The sequence below is a fragment of the Ostrinia nubilalis genome, chromosome 6, assembly GCF_963855985.1.
Source record: "Ostrinia nubilalis chromosome 6, ilOstNubi1.1, whole genome shotgun sequence".
NCBI classification, from domain to species: Eukaryota; Metazoa; Arthropoda; class Insecta; order Lepidoptera; family Crambidae; genus Ostrinia; species Ostrinia nubilalis.
In genome coordinates, this window is record NC_087093.1 from 8305358 (window position 1) to 8325372 (window position 20015).

Sequence of the window (20015 nt, forward strand, 5' to 3'; positions counted from 1 at the left end):
TATTTATTGCATTTAAGGCGGAACAGAGTTCGCCGGGTCAGCTAGTTTGAAATAAAACTAACTTAATATTATAATATTTACGATAACCAATTACCTGGATCATTGCTACCTAGTGCAATATTTGTATTAAATTGTAATAACGTAGATAAGTGTTTCTTTAAAACGGAAATAAAAGTTGCTAATGTATTAAAAATAAATAGAAACCTATTATAGGTTTTTATTTACATTCAAGGATTTAGGAAAGTTATTATGTAGCCAGATCTTATAATACCTAATTGTTTTAAGCCACAAATATTCCTTAACTCTTTACTAATTAATTCAATAACATAATATTGTTTATAAATTATAAGTTCCGAATAAATTAAATACCTATTAAATAAGTAAAATTCGGAAGTAACTGTATGATTTTGTATTTCTCGCCTTAACTAGCTAAACTAGTATCATGAGATTTGCACTCTTAATATCAACAATAATTATAGAAAGGGCTACTTTTTTCTCGGGAAATTGCACAGTTACCTCGGAATGTGCGATACCAATTTTGTGAACCGAGCGGGCAATCGCTAGTTCAAATTTTACACGAAGCCCCATATAATATTTTGTAGCGATTCTTTATTGGGTTTCAAATTGACTAAAATGCGACGTTGCCAAACGAGCGCTACGGATGCGGGTAATAAGCAATACTCAATCCTAAACGCTTTACATAGAGCTTGGTTTGCTAGGGCAAACATCTACAGTGGTGCGCCGACGCTGCTTAGACCCGAAACATGAATGAACGGGGGCGTAGCATAATCGAGCGTGTGTGTGCAAACAATTTAGGCCCTTAAGGTGTCAAGGCGTCCGAGTCCCCGATAGTACCTATGTTATTAAACATTCTTCATAACGTAAATACTTGGTAATCAAATTTAGCTGAAAAGGTTTAGGAACATTTCTATTTCAAAACCGAGAAAAAGCTTTTTATTTCGACAAACAAAAATGTACGAAAAGATTTACACCCATTGAAGATTCTACAGAAAATCTTTGTCATCTATAATTGCCTCCTGTCAGTAATATATCGAATTACCAGTAACCCTGTAGATATATATTTTTACGTAAACGACGTGGTTCGCAATATTGAATAAATTATTATAAATAAATAATTCATTATTCATGCGAACCACCTATGCAGGCTAGTCATGTAACATGTAAATAATTAACTTTCTAGTTGAATATGAATACCTTATCTCTACACCCGGGAGCAGATTACTTTAGCCGGTTTGGACGATTATATACGAAGATGGGGAAATATAATTAAATAATCATTTTATGTAATTTAGATACGTTTTCAGTTTTATCAATGCATTACTTAACTTTTTTCACTTCCTTAACATGAAATAGGTGATAATCTGATTGAAAAGGCTTACGGTATTTTATTTTATAACTTATATCGTCTTTGCTGTAACATCCTAGTGCCAAAGCTTATAAGCTGCTATGATATCTGCCAAAGCTCGAGTAGTTTAATACATATTAACAATGCGTTAATAATAAACAACAAATAATAAACTGTAAGGTCTCGTAAAATCGCGCGACATGCTCGTAAAAACGAACGAAATGTGCAATTAAAAACACTTTAAATAGGTTAAGCGATTACCGCCGTAATGATTGCGACAAAACAACAACCGAGTGGTTAATACTCCTTGGCATATTCATTTTGGTCTGAAAAGTATTTAAATAGTTTTCTTGTAAATGACAACTGAACAGACGGCCTTTCCGTGCCTAAAAGTAATTCAAGTAGTCTTGATTGATTCCACTTCGGCTCTCGAATTATCAGCAATAAATTATGCTTGTTGGATTAATTTTTTTATTCCTAGTTGCTACCGCAATTGAGTTAAAGATAAACCTTTTGATATTAGTGATCGACTATAAATGTAATTTACTTTACAGCGAGTTAAAAATGCAAATTAATGCATGTGCAACAACTTAGTACTCAATTAGACTAACTTCGAGATGACGTATCTTTGACTTATTTTAAAACAATTCCAAATCATAGAATATAGAAATATTGACATAATTGTAAATAAATAAATATCCTTGGACATTTTTACACTACGCTTCTAGTCCCAAACTAAGCAAAGCTTGTACTATGGGTACTAGACAACGGATATAAAGATACTTAAATACTTTTTTTTGTAAATACATACATAAATGGGTGAATTTCAACAAGTGCATAATTTTGCCTAATTTTGGTGGAAATTTTTATTTGTGTATTTTTATTCTTTAATTATAGATCAAATTTATTGGAAACTTATACTGTTTCTAAAATGATTAAGACATTAAATTTTGTCCAGTAGTTTTTTAGATTTTCCTTACACCAAAATTAAGAGAACACCAAAATTTATATTAAAGCACCAAAATTAGAAAATATGCTGTCAGTCGGTCATATCTTAGTGCCAAGCTCAAGAAATGGTTTTAAATTTACCAGCACCGACTCCAAAAATATTAATCATGGTATATTGTCCTAATAAATAAATAACGACGTACTTATTTTCTACTTTTAAGTGATTTTTGGCGTCGGTATTAATTTTTTTGTTAAAATTATTTTTTTTCATGCTTTTTAGTTGATTAGTCCTTGTTATTGTCACTGAAGAGGGACAGTACCTATGTTTAATGTGATTAAGACTATAATTTTCCATTTTGTAATGGAAAATTATAGTCTTAATCACAATCCAAGTGTAAATAATCTTCCTAGCAAAATACAGGCTCCCTACTTTAAATATCGGCAACTAAAAAGTATCCATGTATCATGTGTCAATGTATGTATCAACAAATGAGTATTGAGTATCATCTAACTCCTAACTTATGTTGTTTGACCTTTCATCATCAGCTCATCTTAAATACCTGAAATAATACAACTGTATGTACATACCTACCTAAAATATTTAAAGAATTATCCTCCAACTCCTAAGCGTTAAGGAGTTTTACCTTCCATCATCACCTCATCAACATTAGATGATGACTACTTGAATAACTTTAGAAAACGTATTGCATTCCTACAAAATTTGAGGTTTACTCTCGATTTCCCTAGGATCCCATCATCAGATCCTGACTTGGTGACAATGGGACCACCACATAAGTGTACCCTATAGAACAAAAAAAGAATTTTGAAAATCGGTTCACAATGGACGGAGTTAAGTCGGTTAAAAATGCTTTGGTGCACCACCAAAAACACCAAAATTGACTCACCAAAATTAGATTCTCGTTGAAAAAGCTAAATTATATGAAATCTGTTTTAAATATAACAATAACATTTTAACACATGGTATGAAAACAGTTCCTTTACATTATACGAGGAATTCAACTAAAAAGAATAGCTTAAAAATCTTATACAAAAAGACACCAAAATTGCAGAATTGTTGTCCGTTTAAAAAAAACGAACACATTTACGTTTTTGGCGGGAAGACGCAGAGGTCTTGCACCCGTCTGCCGTCACTGCTCGCGGGGGCGGTACTAAACCTAACGAATGATGGGAGTGTTTAAATCCTGTTTGATCTTTAAAGAAACTGACGAGCTATTTCATTATTGACACCAAAATCATAAATTTTTCGCGGACAAAACTTAAGGACGTGACTTAATCACAGTTATTTGGGAAACTTGCTTAATTTGGTAATCTTAGATAATAGATAGATTGTATAATCCAAAAATATACTTTTTCCCTAAGTTCTGTTTTGATCTTCAGCTAAAAAAATACATATTGTAAGAAATTAAGGATGTGGACACTGCACCAAAATTAGAAACGCTTAGTTCAATTATTTTTTGTCGAATTTGTAAAAGAAAATACTCATTAATAATGTTGTCCTCAAAATGGAACCTCTGTATATTTTCGTGGAAAAAAAAAAACAAAGTTCTATGTCATAAAAAACATATGATTTTCAGCTACGCCGCTCAAAAAATGTGTTTGGGAAATTGACCCATATACATAGTAACACCCAGACCCGTCACGGAAATATGATAGAGCCTTCGATTATGGTTTTTGGGACTATTTGACTGCAATTTTTTGTAACTTTGGATTTGGTTGAATGGAATGAATTGGATTAGTAAATCTGGTGCATTACCTACTGTAGGTAATGGTTGATAACCGATCTGGAAAATGTGGATGTGAATTGATAACAGTAACTTTCCTTGGGCGCATTCGTCAGCATAGTTTACGATCGTGAGAGCGCGAACTGCTCGAGCTGGCCCAACATTGTTGGTGTCAGACAATGTCTAGGACAGCGCCCGCTGGGTACTAACGTGTCGTCTTCCATAGCGTGAGCTAACAACCCTTTTGTCGGACTTTACGAGAGGCCATACAACATCTCCATACACTAATATTATAAATGCGGAAGTGAATAACTCTTTCCGTCTATCTTTATGTTTGTTACATTTTCTTGTCGACGTTGAGAAAATTTAGATGTTTCTTGGCATAGTGAGAGATAAAACTTAGTGAAATTATAGAAAGCAAAAATCAGATATTTTTGCCGATCGATAATAACAAAACTGACAATTAACAGTTTATATTAATACTGTAGTAGAGAACACGGTGAACAACAGCAATATAAACATAATAAGCGAATACTCGCTGAATAATATTTAATGAAATGATTACAGTTTCATCTGAATATTCTCATTGTTTTTATTTTGAACACAGAGCAAGGCCATGCGCAAACAATATAACCTGGAATCACAGTAGCCGAAGGCACTATAAAAACTTTTTGCTGCTAAGAAATTACAAAGTAAAGACCTATTCAGATTCAAAAAGCAATACGAGATTTCGCACTGTATACTAGTCAGCGATATGCTCGAAACAAAACTCTTTATCGTTTAGTTAATAAATACGATGTCATTGTTTCCAGCTCAATCGTTTATGATGATGAAAAGAACCGTGCATGAACAGATCATGTCATAACTCATCTTGTGCTTAATGGTCATCATCAGGCTTGCATTTCCAAGATTAAATGGACGTTATTTTTAGTGTAGGTATGTTCGTCTTTGCCTCCGAGAGCTCGCGGGCATACTCTGCGGCTGAAAGCATTATCGCAACATAGATCTAGAGGCGGCCGATGACCCGGCGTACCAGGCTGCCTCTACTACCAAATAGTTACAATGAGACGACTTGTTGACTTTGTTGTCTTGTTCTGCTAATGTGCTGTTGATACATAATCAATCATATGTTATTTATACGTACATAGAGAGGAAATAACTACCTACACTTAGGATGCTACTTTAAATAAAACTGTTTTTTTATTTGATTACCTATTATGTATTTTTTTCTTATCTCATGGAACGGCTCTTATTGTAAAGGTATCCTAGTCCACTTTTTGAACTCTTGTAGCGATAATTTTTAGATGTGTAGTTTGTGTGTATTTTTAGATAATCTAGGATTAGGATTTACTTTATTAACTAAGAACTGTCAGATTTTATTATGCTGATGATATTATGCTTAGATGTTACATGTGTGTATACTATATTCTACCTATTTATGAATAAGTAACGAAATTATGTTAATCTCTGGAAATACAGTAAGGACACCGGGACAATTACTGCGTGTATAAAAAAATGTTACGAGTCACTTACTTGAATGCCTTTTGGGCGTAAAATAACATACGGGCAAGTAAAATTTATTACTTACTGTGTAAAATATTGCATGTTGTAGGCAAAAGTGCAAAACAAAAGACTGGCCTGTGGCCCTGAGCGCTTTTTTAACGCTGTAAGTAATACTGCTATAGGAGTAAAGAGCTATTTACATACATGAGGGACTACCCATTCTACCTAGCCACAAGGAGATTAAAATCATAATGGAATTAATGCATCGTATTTTTATTCATCTCAGTGTGTAGTTGTATAATGTTAGCTTAAGAAACGGCTACTTTGTTTGTTGATGGAGACCGTTGGCGGTTTATTAATGAAATGATAAACAAAAATAACATAAAATATAAAGCCATCGCGGTAACATAAGTTTTATATGAAAATGTAACAAAATGTGTATAAAAATATATCGATGACAATACTGGAGTAAGCCTAGAAAAGTAACTTTCTTTATAAAAAAAAAAACATTATAAAATATTCAAATTGATTTTAACTTTATCTCTACCTCATGTTGTAATACTTATTGATTTTTAAATATAATTTCCTTAGTCACTGTTCGAAGATAACTTTCTCTACAGCTTTAACCAGTTTTTACGGAAAATATGCGTAGTTATTTTCTTATTGTAATATTCATCAATGCAGCAGGAAATTGGCAGAAGTCTTTAAATATTCTCTAATAAAAAGTGCGATATGTGGCTATTTATAAAACTAGAAACTAGTTATACAATTATCCCTTATTATGGTAGATCCTTTTTGTGACACTTAATGCAATTGTAATGCAAAGGGACTTTAAACTGTTCTAAAAAGATGCCCATAAAAGTTTCCGTCACACCCAAAGGTATCAATACAAATACTTCACCTTTATCACAGCTTAATTGTTATTAGCAGGTACAACTTATAAGGTTAATGTCACTTAAACTTACAATAAGATCAAAAAAAGGGTTCCATTGTCTCATAAAAATGAACAGTTCGTCTCGCCAGTCGTATTTGTGAAGGCGAAAACGTCGCCATACTGAAGCCGTAAAGGCGTGGACGCGCAGCCGGCTCATCAAGTCGCCGGCTCTTCTAATTAGTAAAAACAATTCGCTCCGTACATTCGTTTTGTCGACCGCCCGCCAATTCCTCGTAGCCCGCTAGAGAGCTGCTAATTTCATCCCGGTACAGTTTTTTCGCGTCGGGCATCATATTCGGCATTTGCCCACTGGATCCGCCATCGAAATTAAGGGCCGAACAATGTCGGACAAAGCGGCCGTCCGCAAAACATCTCCGGCCGGATTCCGCGACCACTGCCTGTTTTTTAAATCGCCATCTCGCTTCACGATCCGCGAATGAGGCAGCTTGTCATAGCTGGGAAGCTTTGGAGTCCTATTATATGGAAAATCTGAATGCCGAGTCCGTTCGTAAAATATTACGGTCGTACTTTATGCAACGCATTGTTTTAGTCGGTCGCCGTTAACTACCTCGTTCGTCGCGCTGATGCTGTAATTAGGTTTTTCAGCTGTCAGATTTTGCTTACATCGCTTTGAAACCACAACTTTGTATTTGAATGGTTTGGATAGTATAGTAGTTATGCGGCAAACACTCGACCTTTTGTAACAGAACATACAAGTACCACCAGGTGGCTTTCAAACATAATTTTTTACATGACTGTATTAAGTTATATTTTCTCAAAAAATGATGGAATTCGTATACTAAGATCGCTTGCATTATAAAACTAACCGCCAGAAACACTTTTTCAAATAAGAAGTGTTCCTAAAAAGTCCACTCTATCATTTTGCAAGCGAACACTATTTGTAATACTGTTATTTCTTATTACAGACGCAGCACTATATTCTTGTAGCGCAAGCTCAGGACAATGGTCACCCATCATTGTCTGGCACAGTAACGGTTTACGTGAATGTGGTCGACCTAAACGATAACGCGCCCATATTTGATCCTATGAGTTTCTCGAACGAAATTTTAGAAGATGTGCCTATTGGAACTTCTGTTGTGACCATCAGCGCTACCGACATGGATTCTGGTGAGTTAAACACCAAGGTTAAATATTAGAGACGTAATAGTAGGTACCTAAGTAGAATCAGTTAGATCCAATTTATGTAAGAAGAATGCATTTTGATTAACAATTTGTCTTTTTCTGCTGCTAATTTAGGAGGAAGGTAAGACACGTAATGATGCATAGCAAAAATTGTAAATAATACTCTAGCATTTCATGATTGTGACCAAAATACTTTAATCAATTATAATGTTTCTCGACTTTTCAGGCCTCAACGGCAAACTCACGTACAGTATTTCGTCAGGAGACGATGCTCATGATTTCACAATAGCACACAATGGCACAATTTTTACGGCAAAGCTCTTGGACAGAGAAGTTCTTCCAGTGTACAACCTCATAGTGACAGCCAAGGACTCTGCCAAGCCGCCAGAGCCACAGCTTTCTTCAACCGTCCAGGTAATGCATTTCACACGAAATATCGAAATAGTCCTTTATTTTTTCACGTCACCAAAGTTTGCTCTCGATGCGTCTGGCCCAGGAGTACGTTTACTTTAACAAGGTAGTGTCACTTCTAATGATCGCCTACTAACTAGTTAGTAAGAAGCTACGTAAAAGAATTCGAAAAGGTTTTAGAATATTGTAATACTCGTATATTTATGAGCTGAAATAATAATGCCGATTTATCGGTAAAACGATTTGTAGAGAATCAATGTTGTTATGTTTACATTTATTATGATTATTTTCTTTTCTAGGTGACCATTCAACTAAAAGATGTCAACGATATGGCACCAGAGTTCATAACCCCAAACGTTACTTCAGTATCTGAAAATATTCCATTGAATACAGTGGTAATGACCATCAAAGCTGTCGATAAAGATGAAGGAAGAAATGGTTATGTTGAATACTTCATGACTCCTGATCCAGAAATCAATGGATATTTTTCGCTGGGTAACGTTGATGGAGTGCTAAGGGCCACTGGTAAACTTGACAGGGAATTAAAATCAAGCTACACAATAGTTGTAACAGCCAAAGATAGAGGTGATCCACCAAATGTAACCAAAACAAAAATACAAATAAATATTTTGGATGAAAATGACAACAGCCCAGTATTTGATCCCAAACAGTATAGTGCCTCTGTTCCTGAAAACGCTAGTATTGGAGCCAGTGTATTGCAAGTAAGTTCCATGATTAAAATAACTAATCCTGTTTAATTTGACTAACTAATTTCCTCGTTATAGCGATTAAAGAATATTTTGTAATTAAGTTTTATAATTTGTTTGCAGGTTTCGGCTACGGATGTTGATGAAGATGCCAATGGCCGAGTTAGGTATTCAATTGCATCTGGTGATGAAAATAGAGATTTCAGTATCAGTGAAGACACGGGTGTCGTACGAGTAGCTAAAAATCTTAATTTTGAAAGAAAATCTCGTTACGTTCTAACTATCAGAGCTGAAGATTGTGCTAAAGATGATATTCGATTTGATATAGCTGAGATATCAATATCTATTCAAGACATAAACGATAACCCGCCTACATTCCTGGATTCACCATACTTGGCATATGTAATGGAAAACGTAATTCCACCTAACAACGGATACATAATCACAATTCATGCTTATGATGCTGATTCACCGCCATTCAATAATCAAGTGCGCTATTTTATAAAGGAAGGAGATGCAGATCTTTTTAAAATAAATGCATCGTCTGGACAAATCTCTTTGTTACGAACATTGGATCGAGAGGCTCAGGATGAATACACATTATCGCTTGTAGCAATGGATACTGGTAAGTTAATCTTTTTTTCTAACAAAAGTGGATCCGAGTGGTTTCGTGATTACATAAATTATTATGATTATATTATGAAATCTGCGGACTTAAATGGTCCGAATTTTAATTTTAATGAATTAATAAGAATTTTAATTTTAGTGCTTTTTGTATAGATTTTGACAGACTTTAGACGTTTGTCAAAGTTAAATTAAGATGGTGCAACCCAGCCTTAGATTTACCTTTTTATTAACTTGGTTTAATGAAAATAAATTATGTGGCTATCCAATATTTAATAATAAACTTGTATTTATTAATTACAGGTTCACCACCTTTAACTGGATCGGGAACTGTGAAAATTATAGTGCAAGATGTCAACGATAACAGCCCCGAATTCGAGAGACAGAGCTACAAAGCTAATGTCAAGGAAAATTTACCACGTGATACTGTGATTTTACAACCCAAGGCTACAGACAGAGATCTAGGAAACAATGCAAAAATCAGATACAGTCTTCTTGGTGACAAATCTGAAAGGTTCCAAATTGATCCAGCCACAGGAATTATCTCTACAAACGCTACATTGGATAGAGAAGAATGGGATGTGTATTATTTGATTATTATGGCTCAAGACTCTTCTACAACCGATCCACGAACTGCTACAGCTAACCTCACAATAGTAGTGGAAGATGAAAACGATAATACTCCAACATTTTCGAAGCCCGTGTATGAGACTCACATCTCCGAGCGTACTATGAAAGGTGATTTTGTGTTTGGAGTCAAAGCCAAAGATAACGATATTGGCCTAAACAAAAAGATAATTTATAGCCTAAAAGGTGAACATGAAGATCTATTTACTATGAATGAAGAAACGGGTGTTATCAAAGCAAAAGAAAATATACAGAAATATACTAATAAAAACATGGCACCGTTCAACCTGATAATAATTGCCACTGATTGCGGCGCTACTCCTAGGCACAGTACAACTGAATTGATTTTAATACCAAAGTCAGTAACAAATTTCCCAAAATTCAGCGCTTCCAATAAACTAACATTTACTTTTTCCGAAGACACTGCAGAAGGAGTATTAGTAACTAGATTATCAGCAACATCCCCTAAAAAAGGTCTAACAGGCCTCCTGCAATATGCAGTAGCAGGTGGAAATGTCGGCGACGCTTTGAGAGTAGAACCAATTAGTGGAGAAGTGTTCATTACTGGAAAGGGCCTAGATTATGAGACTATGCCCCTTTATGAAGTTTGGTTTGAAGTAAGAGATTCTGATATTCCTCCATTGAAATCTTTTATCGAAGTTGAAATAAAAGTTACTGATGCTAATGACAATGCACCAGTGATTGAAAATTTATTGTATAATGCATCTGTACTTGAGGAAGAGTATCCACCACAGTTAGTTATCAAAATTGAAGCACACGATGATGATTCAAACGAAAATGGAAGAATATCATACAAACTTGTGGATGACTTTGATGAAACCTTTCATATTGAACCCGAATCAGGTGAAATCTATACTAACATAGCGCTAGATAGGGAGTCTATAGCATCCTACGAAATAATTGTTGAGGCTGCGGATCATGGTGTTCCACAATTAGTTGGGACCTCGACTGTTATAGTTACAGTTCTAGATAAAAATGATAATCCACCCAGATTCACTCGCCTTTTCAGCGTGAATGTTACTGAGAATGCAGAAATTGGATCGTTTGTAATAAGAGTAACAAGCTCAGATTTAGACATTGGTGCAAACGCTAATGCCACGTATAGTTTTGTTGAAAACCCGGGTGAAAAATTTGTTATTGACCCCATTAGTGGGAATGTAACAGTTGCTAGACCATTAGATAGAGAACTTCAAGATGAGTATATCCTAAAAGTTGCAGCTATTGATGGAGCTTGGCGATCAGAAACGCCGCTAACTATAACGATTCAGGATCAAAACGACAATGCACCAGAATTTGAATACTCATTTTACAGTTTTAATTTCCCAGAGCTACAAAAGAAAAACAGTTTTGTTGGACAAGTTATTGCAACGGATAGAGATAAACAAGGACCAAATTCTATAATTTCTTACTCTTTACAACAAACTTCAGATTTGTTTTCTATAGATCCAGCAACTGGTGAAATACTAAGTAAATTCGTGATGAATTACAAAAGAACTTCCGTTAATTTGTCTCCAGAGAATACTTATTCTGTAGTCGTAGTTGCTACGGATAACGGAAAACCACCAATGTCATCCGAGTGCTTGGTAACAATTAATGTAGTGGATGCGAACAACAATGCCCCTAAATTCAAAGATCATGAAAAGTTTGTGCCTGTACCAAAAGATGCCACACTAGGAGAAAGAATTATAAAACTGACAGCCGAAGACACTTTGGACTTCGGAATAAATGCAGAGATCGAATATTTTGTGTCTGGCGGCAATGGTACAGCTTACTTGACAGTTGACAAAAATGATGGCTGGATAATTGTTAACAAACAGTTCCATTACCTAGGACAATACTATGAATTAAAAATAAAGGCAGTAGACCGTGGAGTCCCACCCCAATCAGATGAAACTGTGATTATATTTGTAGTTACAGGAGATAACGATTACACTCCTAAATTCACAGCGTTGAGTTACCAGGTTATAGTGCCAGAAAATGAACCTATTGGCTCATCAATACTTACAGTCAAAGCAAGTGATGAAGATGATGGCCCTAACGGCATCGTAAGATATTCAATTTCTTCAGGAAACACAGGCAAAGAGTTCAAGATTCATCCCATTTTGGGTACTATTAGTATTTTACGGTCTCTGGACTTTGATACAATTCAAGAATATCGTTTGAACATAACTGCACGAGACCTTGGATTTAAACCTAAAGAAGCAACTGCAACCCTAACAATAATACTCACCGATATAAATGATAATGCCCCGATATTCAACAAGAAACAATATACAGCGTATTTACCAGAAAACTCACCTGTTAACAGTTTTATTTACAAAGTAAAAGCAATAGACATCGATTCACCCAAAAATGCAATTATAAAATATTACATTAATAATCAAATGACATCATTATTTCGCATTGATTCTAACACTGGAGAAATTTTCTCAAAAGAAGTGTTTGATTACGAAGAAAAATCCATTTACAAGTTGGAAATTCTGGCGAAAAATCCTGATTCTATTATGCAAAATACCACAGAAGTAATTGTTCATATAACTGGCGTTAATGAGTACTATCCTAAATTCATACAGCCAGTATTCCACTTCGATGTATCTGAATCTGCTGAAGTTGGCACAAATGTAGGCGTAATCCAAGCCACTGATCAAGATAGTGGCGATGATGGCATCATATATTATTTATTCGTTGGATCTAGTAATGACAAGGGTTTCAGTATCAATTCCCAAACTGGAGTTGTAAGAGTCGCTAGATACTTGGACAGAGAAACCCAAAATAGAGTAGTCCTTACAGTTTTAGCTAAAAATTCTGGTGGTATTCGTGGTAATGATACTGATGAAGCCCAAGTTATTATATCAATTCAAGATGGCAATGATCCACCAGAGTTCTTGAAACATTATTATGAAGCTTCTGTGTCAGAAGGTGCAGCTATTGGGCAAGAAGTTATTCAAGTCAAAGCCGTTGATAAAGATGTGCGACCACAGAATAATCAATTTAGTTTCTCTATTATGGGTGGCAATACTAACCAAGACTTCAAGATTGATCCGCAAAATGGTAAGATTGAGGTAGCTCGACATCTAGATAGAGAAACCATACCAACGTATAACCTGATTATTGGGGCAATAGATACAGGAGTTCCCCCTCAAACAGGTACAGCAAGTGTGAAAATAACATTAACTGATATTAATGATAATGGACCTACTTTTGATGTCACCAGCTTTGAAGGTGCAGTGTATGAGAATGAACCTCCCAACACGAGTATTGCTACCTTATCTGCTAATGATCCAGACCTACCTCCAAATGGAGCACCATTCTCATATTTTATTGTGGGTGGGAAACAACAAAATTACGTAAAAGTGAACAGGCATACCGGGGTTCTTTTAACTACACGAAAAATCGATAGAGAATTAACACCCAATCTAGAAGTAATTATTCAGATAGAAGACAGTGGAACTCCTGTGATGAAATCAAACTACACAATTTTAATTAAGGTCTTAGATAGAAATGACAATCCACCTACACCGAGATCGGCTCATGTTTTGGTTTATGCATTCAACAATAAAGTCCCAAGTGGAAAAATAGCCGACGTGAAACCAAACGATCCAGATATTGTTGGCGATTACAAATGCAAAATTATCAAAGAATCTACCTCTGAAAATACTCTTTCCATATTGAGTATCAAGAAATCGTGTGATTTATACACAAGTGCTGTAAAACCTGGACAGGGCTACTCATTTTCTGTGCTAGGAAATGACGGAATCCACAGAGACGTCATTTCTTCAATCAGTGTGGAATATTTCTCATTTGATAATAACACCGTCGAGCAATCCGTAACAATGAAAGTTCTAAACATGTCTGCATCAGACTTTCTTACACAATACTATGGAAGCTTACTAGAGACATTAAAAAACGGACTAGTAAATAAAGAAAACGTGTATTTATACAGCATTAACGAAATTGGAAATAATTTAGACTTAACGATGGCTACAAGAGGAAACCATACTATTTGGAAAAGAGAAAACACCGAAAAATATTTAAAAAGCAAAGAAACTGAAATATCAAAGATGTTGAAAAGAGTAATAGTTGTCCCTTACTACCCTTGTGCAAGCCACAAATGTGAAAATAATGGTGTGTGTACAGATTCTATCAAAGTATTAGATGAAACTAAAATAACTGAAAGTTCAAGTTTGATACTGTCTTCGCCTTTGGTAAAACATGAATACAGTTGTCACTGTACAGATGGTTTTATGGGAACAAACTGTGAAAAACGACAGGATCCTTGCTCACCAAACCCTTGTCATTTCGGTGGACAATGTAAGAAACAGGGCCATGATTTTATTTGCAACTGCCCAGCGCGTCGTGAAGGAAAGATGTGTGAATTAGAAAGAGATGATGTTTGTAGTAGCAACCCATGCAAGAACGGCGGATCATGTAAAGAAAGTTCGGACAGGAATTCCTTTTTCTGTCTATGCCGTCCAGGTTATAGAGGCAATCAATGTGAAGCTCTTGTTGATTCGTGCCGACCTAATCCTTGCATGTATGGTGGTATTTGTATCAGTTTGAAACCTGGCTACAAATGCAGCTGTACTAACGGTCGCTATGGTACCCATTGCGAGAGTACAACATTTGGATTCAATGAATTATCGTACATGCAGTTCCCAGCTCTAGATGCATCTACAAATGATATAACAATAATTTTTGCAACAACAAAGCCAGATGCTCTTCTCCTTTACAACTATGGTGCCCAAACGGGTGGAAGATCAGACTTTATTGCCATTGAACTGCTTGGAGGAAAACCAGTATTTTCTTTCGGTGGATCAAGAACCTCTATTACATCTGTAGCTATATCTGATCCTCGCAAAAACCTTGCTGATGGAGGGTGGTACAAACTGACTGCAACCAGAAATGGAAGGGTGATATCACTGAGTGTTACATCTTGCACTGATCATGGAGATGTCTGCACAGAATGTGAACCAGGCGATGATTCTTGCTACGACGATGACACAGGCCAGGCTGGGTATGTATAAGTTTTATTTGAAATGCATTCTGAGACGTTAATATTGTGAGATTATGAAGTCAATAAAAACTCACGTTAAAATCTTTGAAATATTAATTTTGTAATGTGATATTTAGTTTGTTGTGAATAGTAATAACGTATAGTATTTTTTTCTTTTCAGTACACTGAACTTCAACAACGAGCCGCTTCTCATCGGTGGACTACACAAGGCTGATCCAGTGCTAGAGCGTCCAGGACAGATACACTCTGATGACTTCGTTGGATGTATGCATAGTATTTCAATCAACGGGCGCATTCTCAACCTGACTAACCCAATACGCTCTCGTGGAGTAGAACCGAACTGTGAAAGAACTGAAAAGGGCGCTTGCTACAAGAAAGATGTTTGTGGTGCTGGAAAATGTCTAGACAGATGGAAGACCAACTTCTGCAAATGCGATGGCCACTTTTTGTCTCCTGATTGCACTTCCTCTCTTCAATCCATATCAGTAGGAGAAAATGCTTTTGTATCTTTTATAATGTCCGAGAAACATCGAAGAATGCAATTGCTTGAAACGTTTTATGGCGGCAACACTGGATGGGATAAGAAAAGTAGCAAAACATCTGCAAAAGTTGTTCCAAAAGTACATAGCCCAGCAAAAACTTTATCTTTCTTCTTTAGAACTCACAGAAAAGATGGATTATTATTTTATGCAGCAACCGACAAATACTACACCTTGATTCAATTACTAGGTGGGAAAGTTAGCTACACTTCTAAACAAAACACTATCGTAAATATGACGCAAGAAGAACAACATGATGTTTCTGATGGTAACTGGCATAATATTACCCTATACTCATTAGGAAGAAGCATTCGAATAATAGTGGACAGTGTGAATGTCGGTGAAGAACTGGACGCTGCTGGTGTTCATGATTTTTTAGATCCGTACCTCACCATTATTTCCTTGGGTGGCGTGAAAGCAGAGTGGTTGTCGTATTATAACAAGTTTGAAGGCTGTTTGGCAAACTTTACTATAAACAACGAAGTCCAACCTTTCAATGGCAATGGAAGCATATTCAGAGAAATTGTCCGAAGTGGCAAGATCCTATCTGGATGCCATAGTGCTTTTGGTACAGGCCTAATACAAAATCCAGATCCACTGAGTATTGGAATCACTCTCGTCATCGTGTTCTTCATTATACTAATAGTAGCCATTTTGGGATCTTTCATTTTCTTCCGTCTTCGCAAGCAAAAGAAAGAAAAAGGCAATGCACCCACTAAAAGTAGTATGGTCCATTCAAAGCAAAATGGAGGACCTGCTATGCTAAATGCACCTAACTTAATTGCTGGAACGAATGATAGCATAATGAGCCGAAATCTACATAATAACGAAACTAGCCTAACAAGTTACATGTCAGATAATGCAGATATAATGAGAAACGTCGGACATATTGTGGGCCCCGAGCTCTTGTCTAAGAAATACAAAGATAGAGAAATAATGAATATCGATCCACCCCGACCCCAACGACCCGACATCATTGAGAGAGAAGTGGTCGGCAAAAGTCCTGCTCTAAGGGAAGATCACCATCCACCTCCACCACCTTCGACAAATACATCTCATCACACTCACGATCACCCGGCTGGAATGGATTTAAATTCAGAAGTACCAGAGCATTATGATCTTGAAAATGCTAGTTCAATAGCACCATCTGACATTGATATTGTATATCATTACAAAGGGTTTAGAGAAGCAGCAGGTGTGCGAAAGTATAAAGCTACTCCTCCACCTATAGCTGGCTATCACCATAAACACCAAACGCCACAGCATAGGCATTCACCGCATCATCCAAGCGGGTACCCACCTAGAGTGCTGCCTCAAGCTTCACAACCACCACCACAGACGAGGCAACATCAGACAACACCTCTAGCTAGACTATCTCCAAGCAGTGAACTAAGTCAACAACCAAGAATTCTAACTTTACATGACATATCAGGAAAGCCATTGCAGAGTGCACTACTAGCAACAACATCCAGTTCAGGTGGCGTCGGGAAGGACGCATTGCATAGTAACAGTGAACGCAGCTTAAACAGTCCAGTCATGTCTCAGCTTAGTGGACAGAGTTCCTCTGCTGGAAGGAAAACTCCAAGCGCCCCACCACAAGTACCTCAAGTCGTGTCAGTCGGATCAGGAGCAGTCGGGCTCACCGCTGAAGAAATAGAAAGAATGAACGCCCGACAGCGAACGTCTAGTTTAGTATCAACTTTAGACGCAGTATCAAGTTCAAGTGAAGCACCAAGAGGTGGAGGAGTCGGCCATCACATGTCACATCGACATCATTCGCCACAAGATGACAATAGAAGCTCCACCGGCTCCGACGATGAGAGCGGCAACGATAGCTTTACATGCTCTGAAATAGAGTACGATAATAATAGTATTAGTGCAGATAAGCCAGAAGATGTTAGAAGACAGAACGTTAGCGGAGGCAGCAACACTAAGAAACCCATATTGCCACCTCCTTACGAGAGCTTTGATTCTTCCTTTCGGGGCTCTCTTAGCACTCTAGTCGCGTCAGATGATGACTTAGCCCCTCACGTAGGTTCTGCTTTGTATAGGCAAGCAAATGGATCCCCCGCTTCGGCCACATTAGGCTGGGACTATCTTGTTAATTGGGGCCCAAATTTTGAAAGTATGATCGGCGTTTTTAAAGATATCGCAGAACTACCTGATTCTGTAAATGGACGAATGTCTTCCTCATTAAGACTTCCAAACGGTACGCCAAAACCGTCTGAGGAGTATGTTTAATATTAATTAAAAACCTGTAAATATTAATTTTATTGTTGTAATTTAAGAATTTGTACAAATGTATTGTTGCGATCTTGTATCAAGGTCTCTAGATTCAATCCTCTTGCCATATGATTGTTGTGTTAATTGTAATTATTGTCTTAAATTACTTGAATGTTCACGATTTAAAATGCTTTTTACTTCCATGTACATAAATAGGATTGGTATTCGTGCTATCTTGGAAAGTAGGTATTGTGTAGATAAAATCTTTGGATAACTAAAAATTTATGTTTATTCCATTCAAAATTTCAGTTTTTACTCGTAAGAGCTCTGTCTGTTTATATTTTCATCTCATGTAAATAATGACGTAAATTATACGCTTATTTTATACATATAGTTATAATAAATTATTGTGATTGTTAGTTTCTTGTAAATGTATATTTTCCCTCACATGTAACATCTATGTGAATGCTGTAGTATGCACGCAGAGCTCTTAGAATAATTGTTAATGGAAAAGTAGCCATATTATTTAGTGAACAAAGTGCCAAAAGCGTCTTCTGTTCAAAAGAACTGACTAGATAATATTAATGTATATTGTATGAATAATAAATATAATTTCAAATTACTTACTTGTGTTTTATGATAGAGTGGCCCTCAAAACGCTAAGTAGTTTTAATAACATTAAGATGGTCATTGTGACTGAAAATCTCTGAATACATCTTCATCTGAAAATGTAGCATCTGCTAATTTGAAATTAAATCAATAAATTCTAATAATTCATCATCAATTAATGAACCAAAATATAAGTATTTTGATAAATTGCTTTACATTAAAAAGAGATACCTTCTACAAGGATTTATTTTGGCTAGAGATGTATCAATATGCTGCTATAAGCTAACGGCTAAAATATTTTCTATAAAAACTTTTTACGCATAAATTAATTGTTAAAACAATTTGTTATCTCTTACCAAAATATCGTAAATTAAAAACCATATTTGTACCTAATTTCCGTCTTAACCGTTTTGGCCTTGGTAAAGCAGCAAGTTAATTTAAAATATTTATTTTAAGGTATTCAGGAACATTACATGACCTTACACTACATAATTACACTTACATAAAACACATTTTCAGTCCAAGTTCATTGAATAGATAAAAATGAAGTATTTTCTAACCAGCTAGCCGGAACCTGTTTCATTTCATTTGATAAGACAACTTCATTAAAAATTTGTCACGACTCTACTGGAAAGAAACGTAACTCTATTCTTCCTACCTATTACTATTGTAACTCAGTACTGTTATCTGTTTAATTTTTATTATACAAAGTACCTGCCTACATAAGTGACCTATTACTTTTAAATAGGAGATCAAAATAATGTCATGTAATAAGAAAATCCGAAATATCTCTTTTCATTTTACATATTAAATCTATTTTCATGGCTTACACAAATGTTTTATACATCTAGGTTTGTTTCAAGACTATTAGATAGGTACATACGTTATGTTATACATACTGTATAATCCAATTTGTCCAATGGTACGAGTAGTAAAGGATTGATGTCTTCGAATGATATCTTTGATTGGAGTGAATCTTAGGACCCAGCGGATATTGCTTGCGTATTAATTAGCTGGAATAATGATTCCGGAAGCTTTTCTTACTTTTGAAGAAGTTTATGGGTTCAGGACTGGGATCGAATTCACTACTTGCAGACAAGAAAAAGTAAGTAATAAAAATTAGAGACGCTGCAAAATATGAAACATAGGAAATATAAACTGAGAAGAATAAATAAAACCACATTTCCTATTCTACAAGTTTACCTATCTTATCAAAACGACGCTTGTAGCAAATACGGTAGTGCCAATAGTAATATTAATTTTAGGTATTTTTTGTAAGGAAACCCGACGGTTTAAGTTGTACTGTGAGTACCTTCGGCGTCAATTAAAATTGATAACGACTCGGATATTATGCGATAGTGACATTTCAGTCCCACTCAGTTCGGTTTAGTTTCGTAGGAATGTAGCTGAAACGCGCGGATGTCTCCAGCTATCGAAAATTTTGTCATCGCCGTTTAAAAAAATATTCTATGAAATATTTTGTGGATGTCAAAAGTTAATAGTTACGAAGATACAAATGGATCTTTACATTTTGATAACATATTTTTATTTAGTAGGTAAGTGGTACTAGTAACTTTTTTAATTTCTCACTCGTACTTAGCATA

At 35.8% G+C, this 20015-nt stretch overlaps 1 protein-coding gene across 1 annotated transcript in view; it reads left to right on the forward strand.

Moving 5' to 3' along the window:
• The window catches only part of LOC135072533 (cadherin-related tumor suppressor), a 148345-nt gene extending 129921 nt beyond the window's left edge, over positions 1–18424 (forward strand). The window contains exons 4-9 of the mRNA XM_063966476.1: positions 7420–7621; positions 7863–8050; positions 8347–8769; positions 8878–9379; positions 9682–15040; positions 15201–18424. Coding sequence (XP_063822546.1) covers positions 7420–7621; positions 7863–8050; positions 8347–8769; positions 8878–9379; positions 9682–15040; positions 15201–17820 — 9294 coding nt within the window. The 3' untranslated portion in view covers positions 17821–18424. The remainder of the gene's footprint in view (positions 1–7419; positions 7622–7862; positions 8051–8346; positions 8770–8877; positions 9380–9681; positions 15041–15200) is intronic.
• The last annotated feature ends 1591 nt before the right edge of the window (positions 18425–20015 follow it).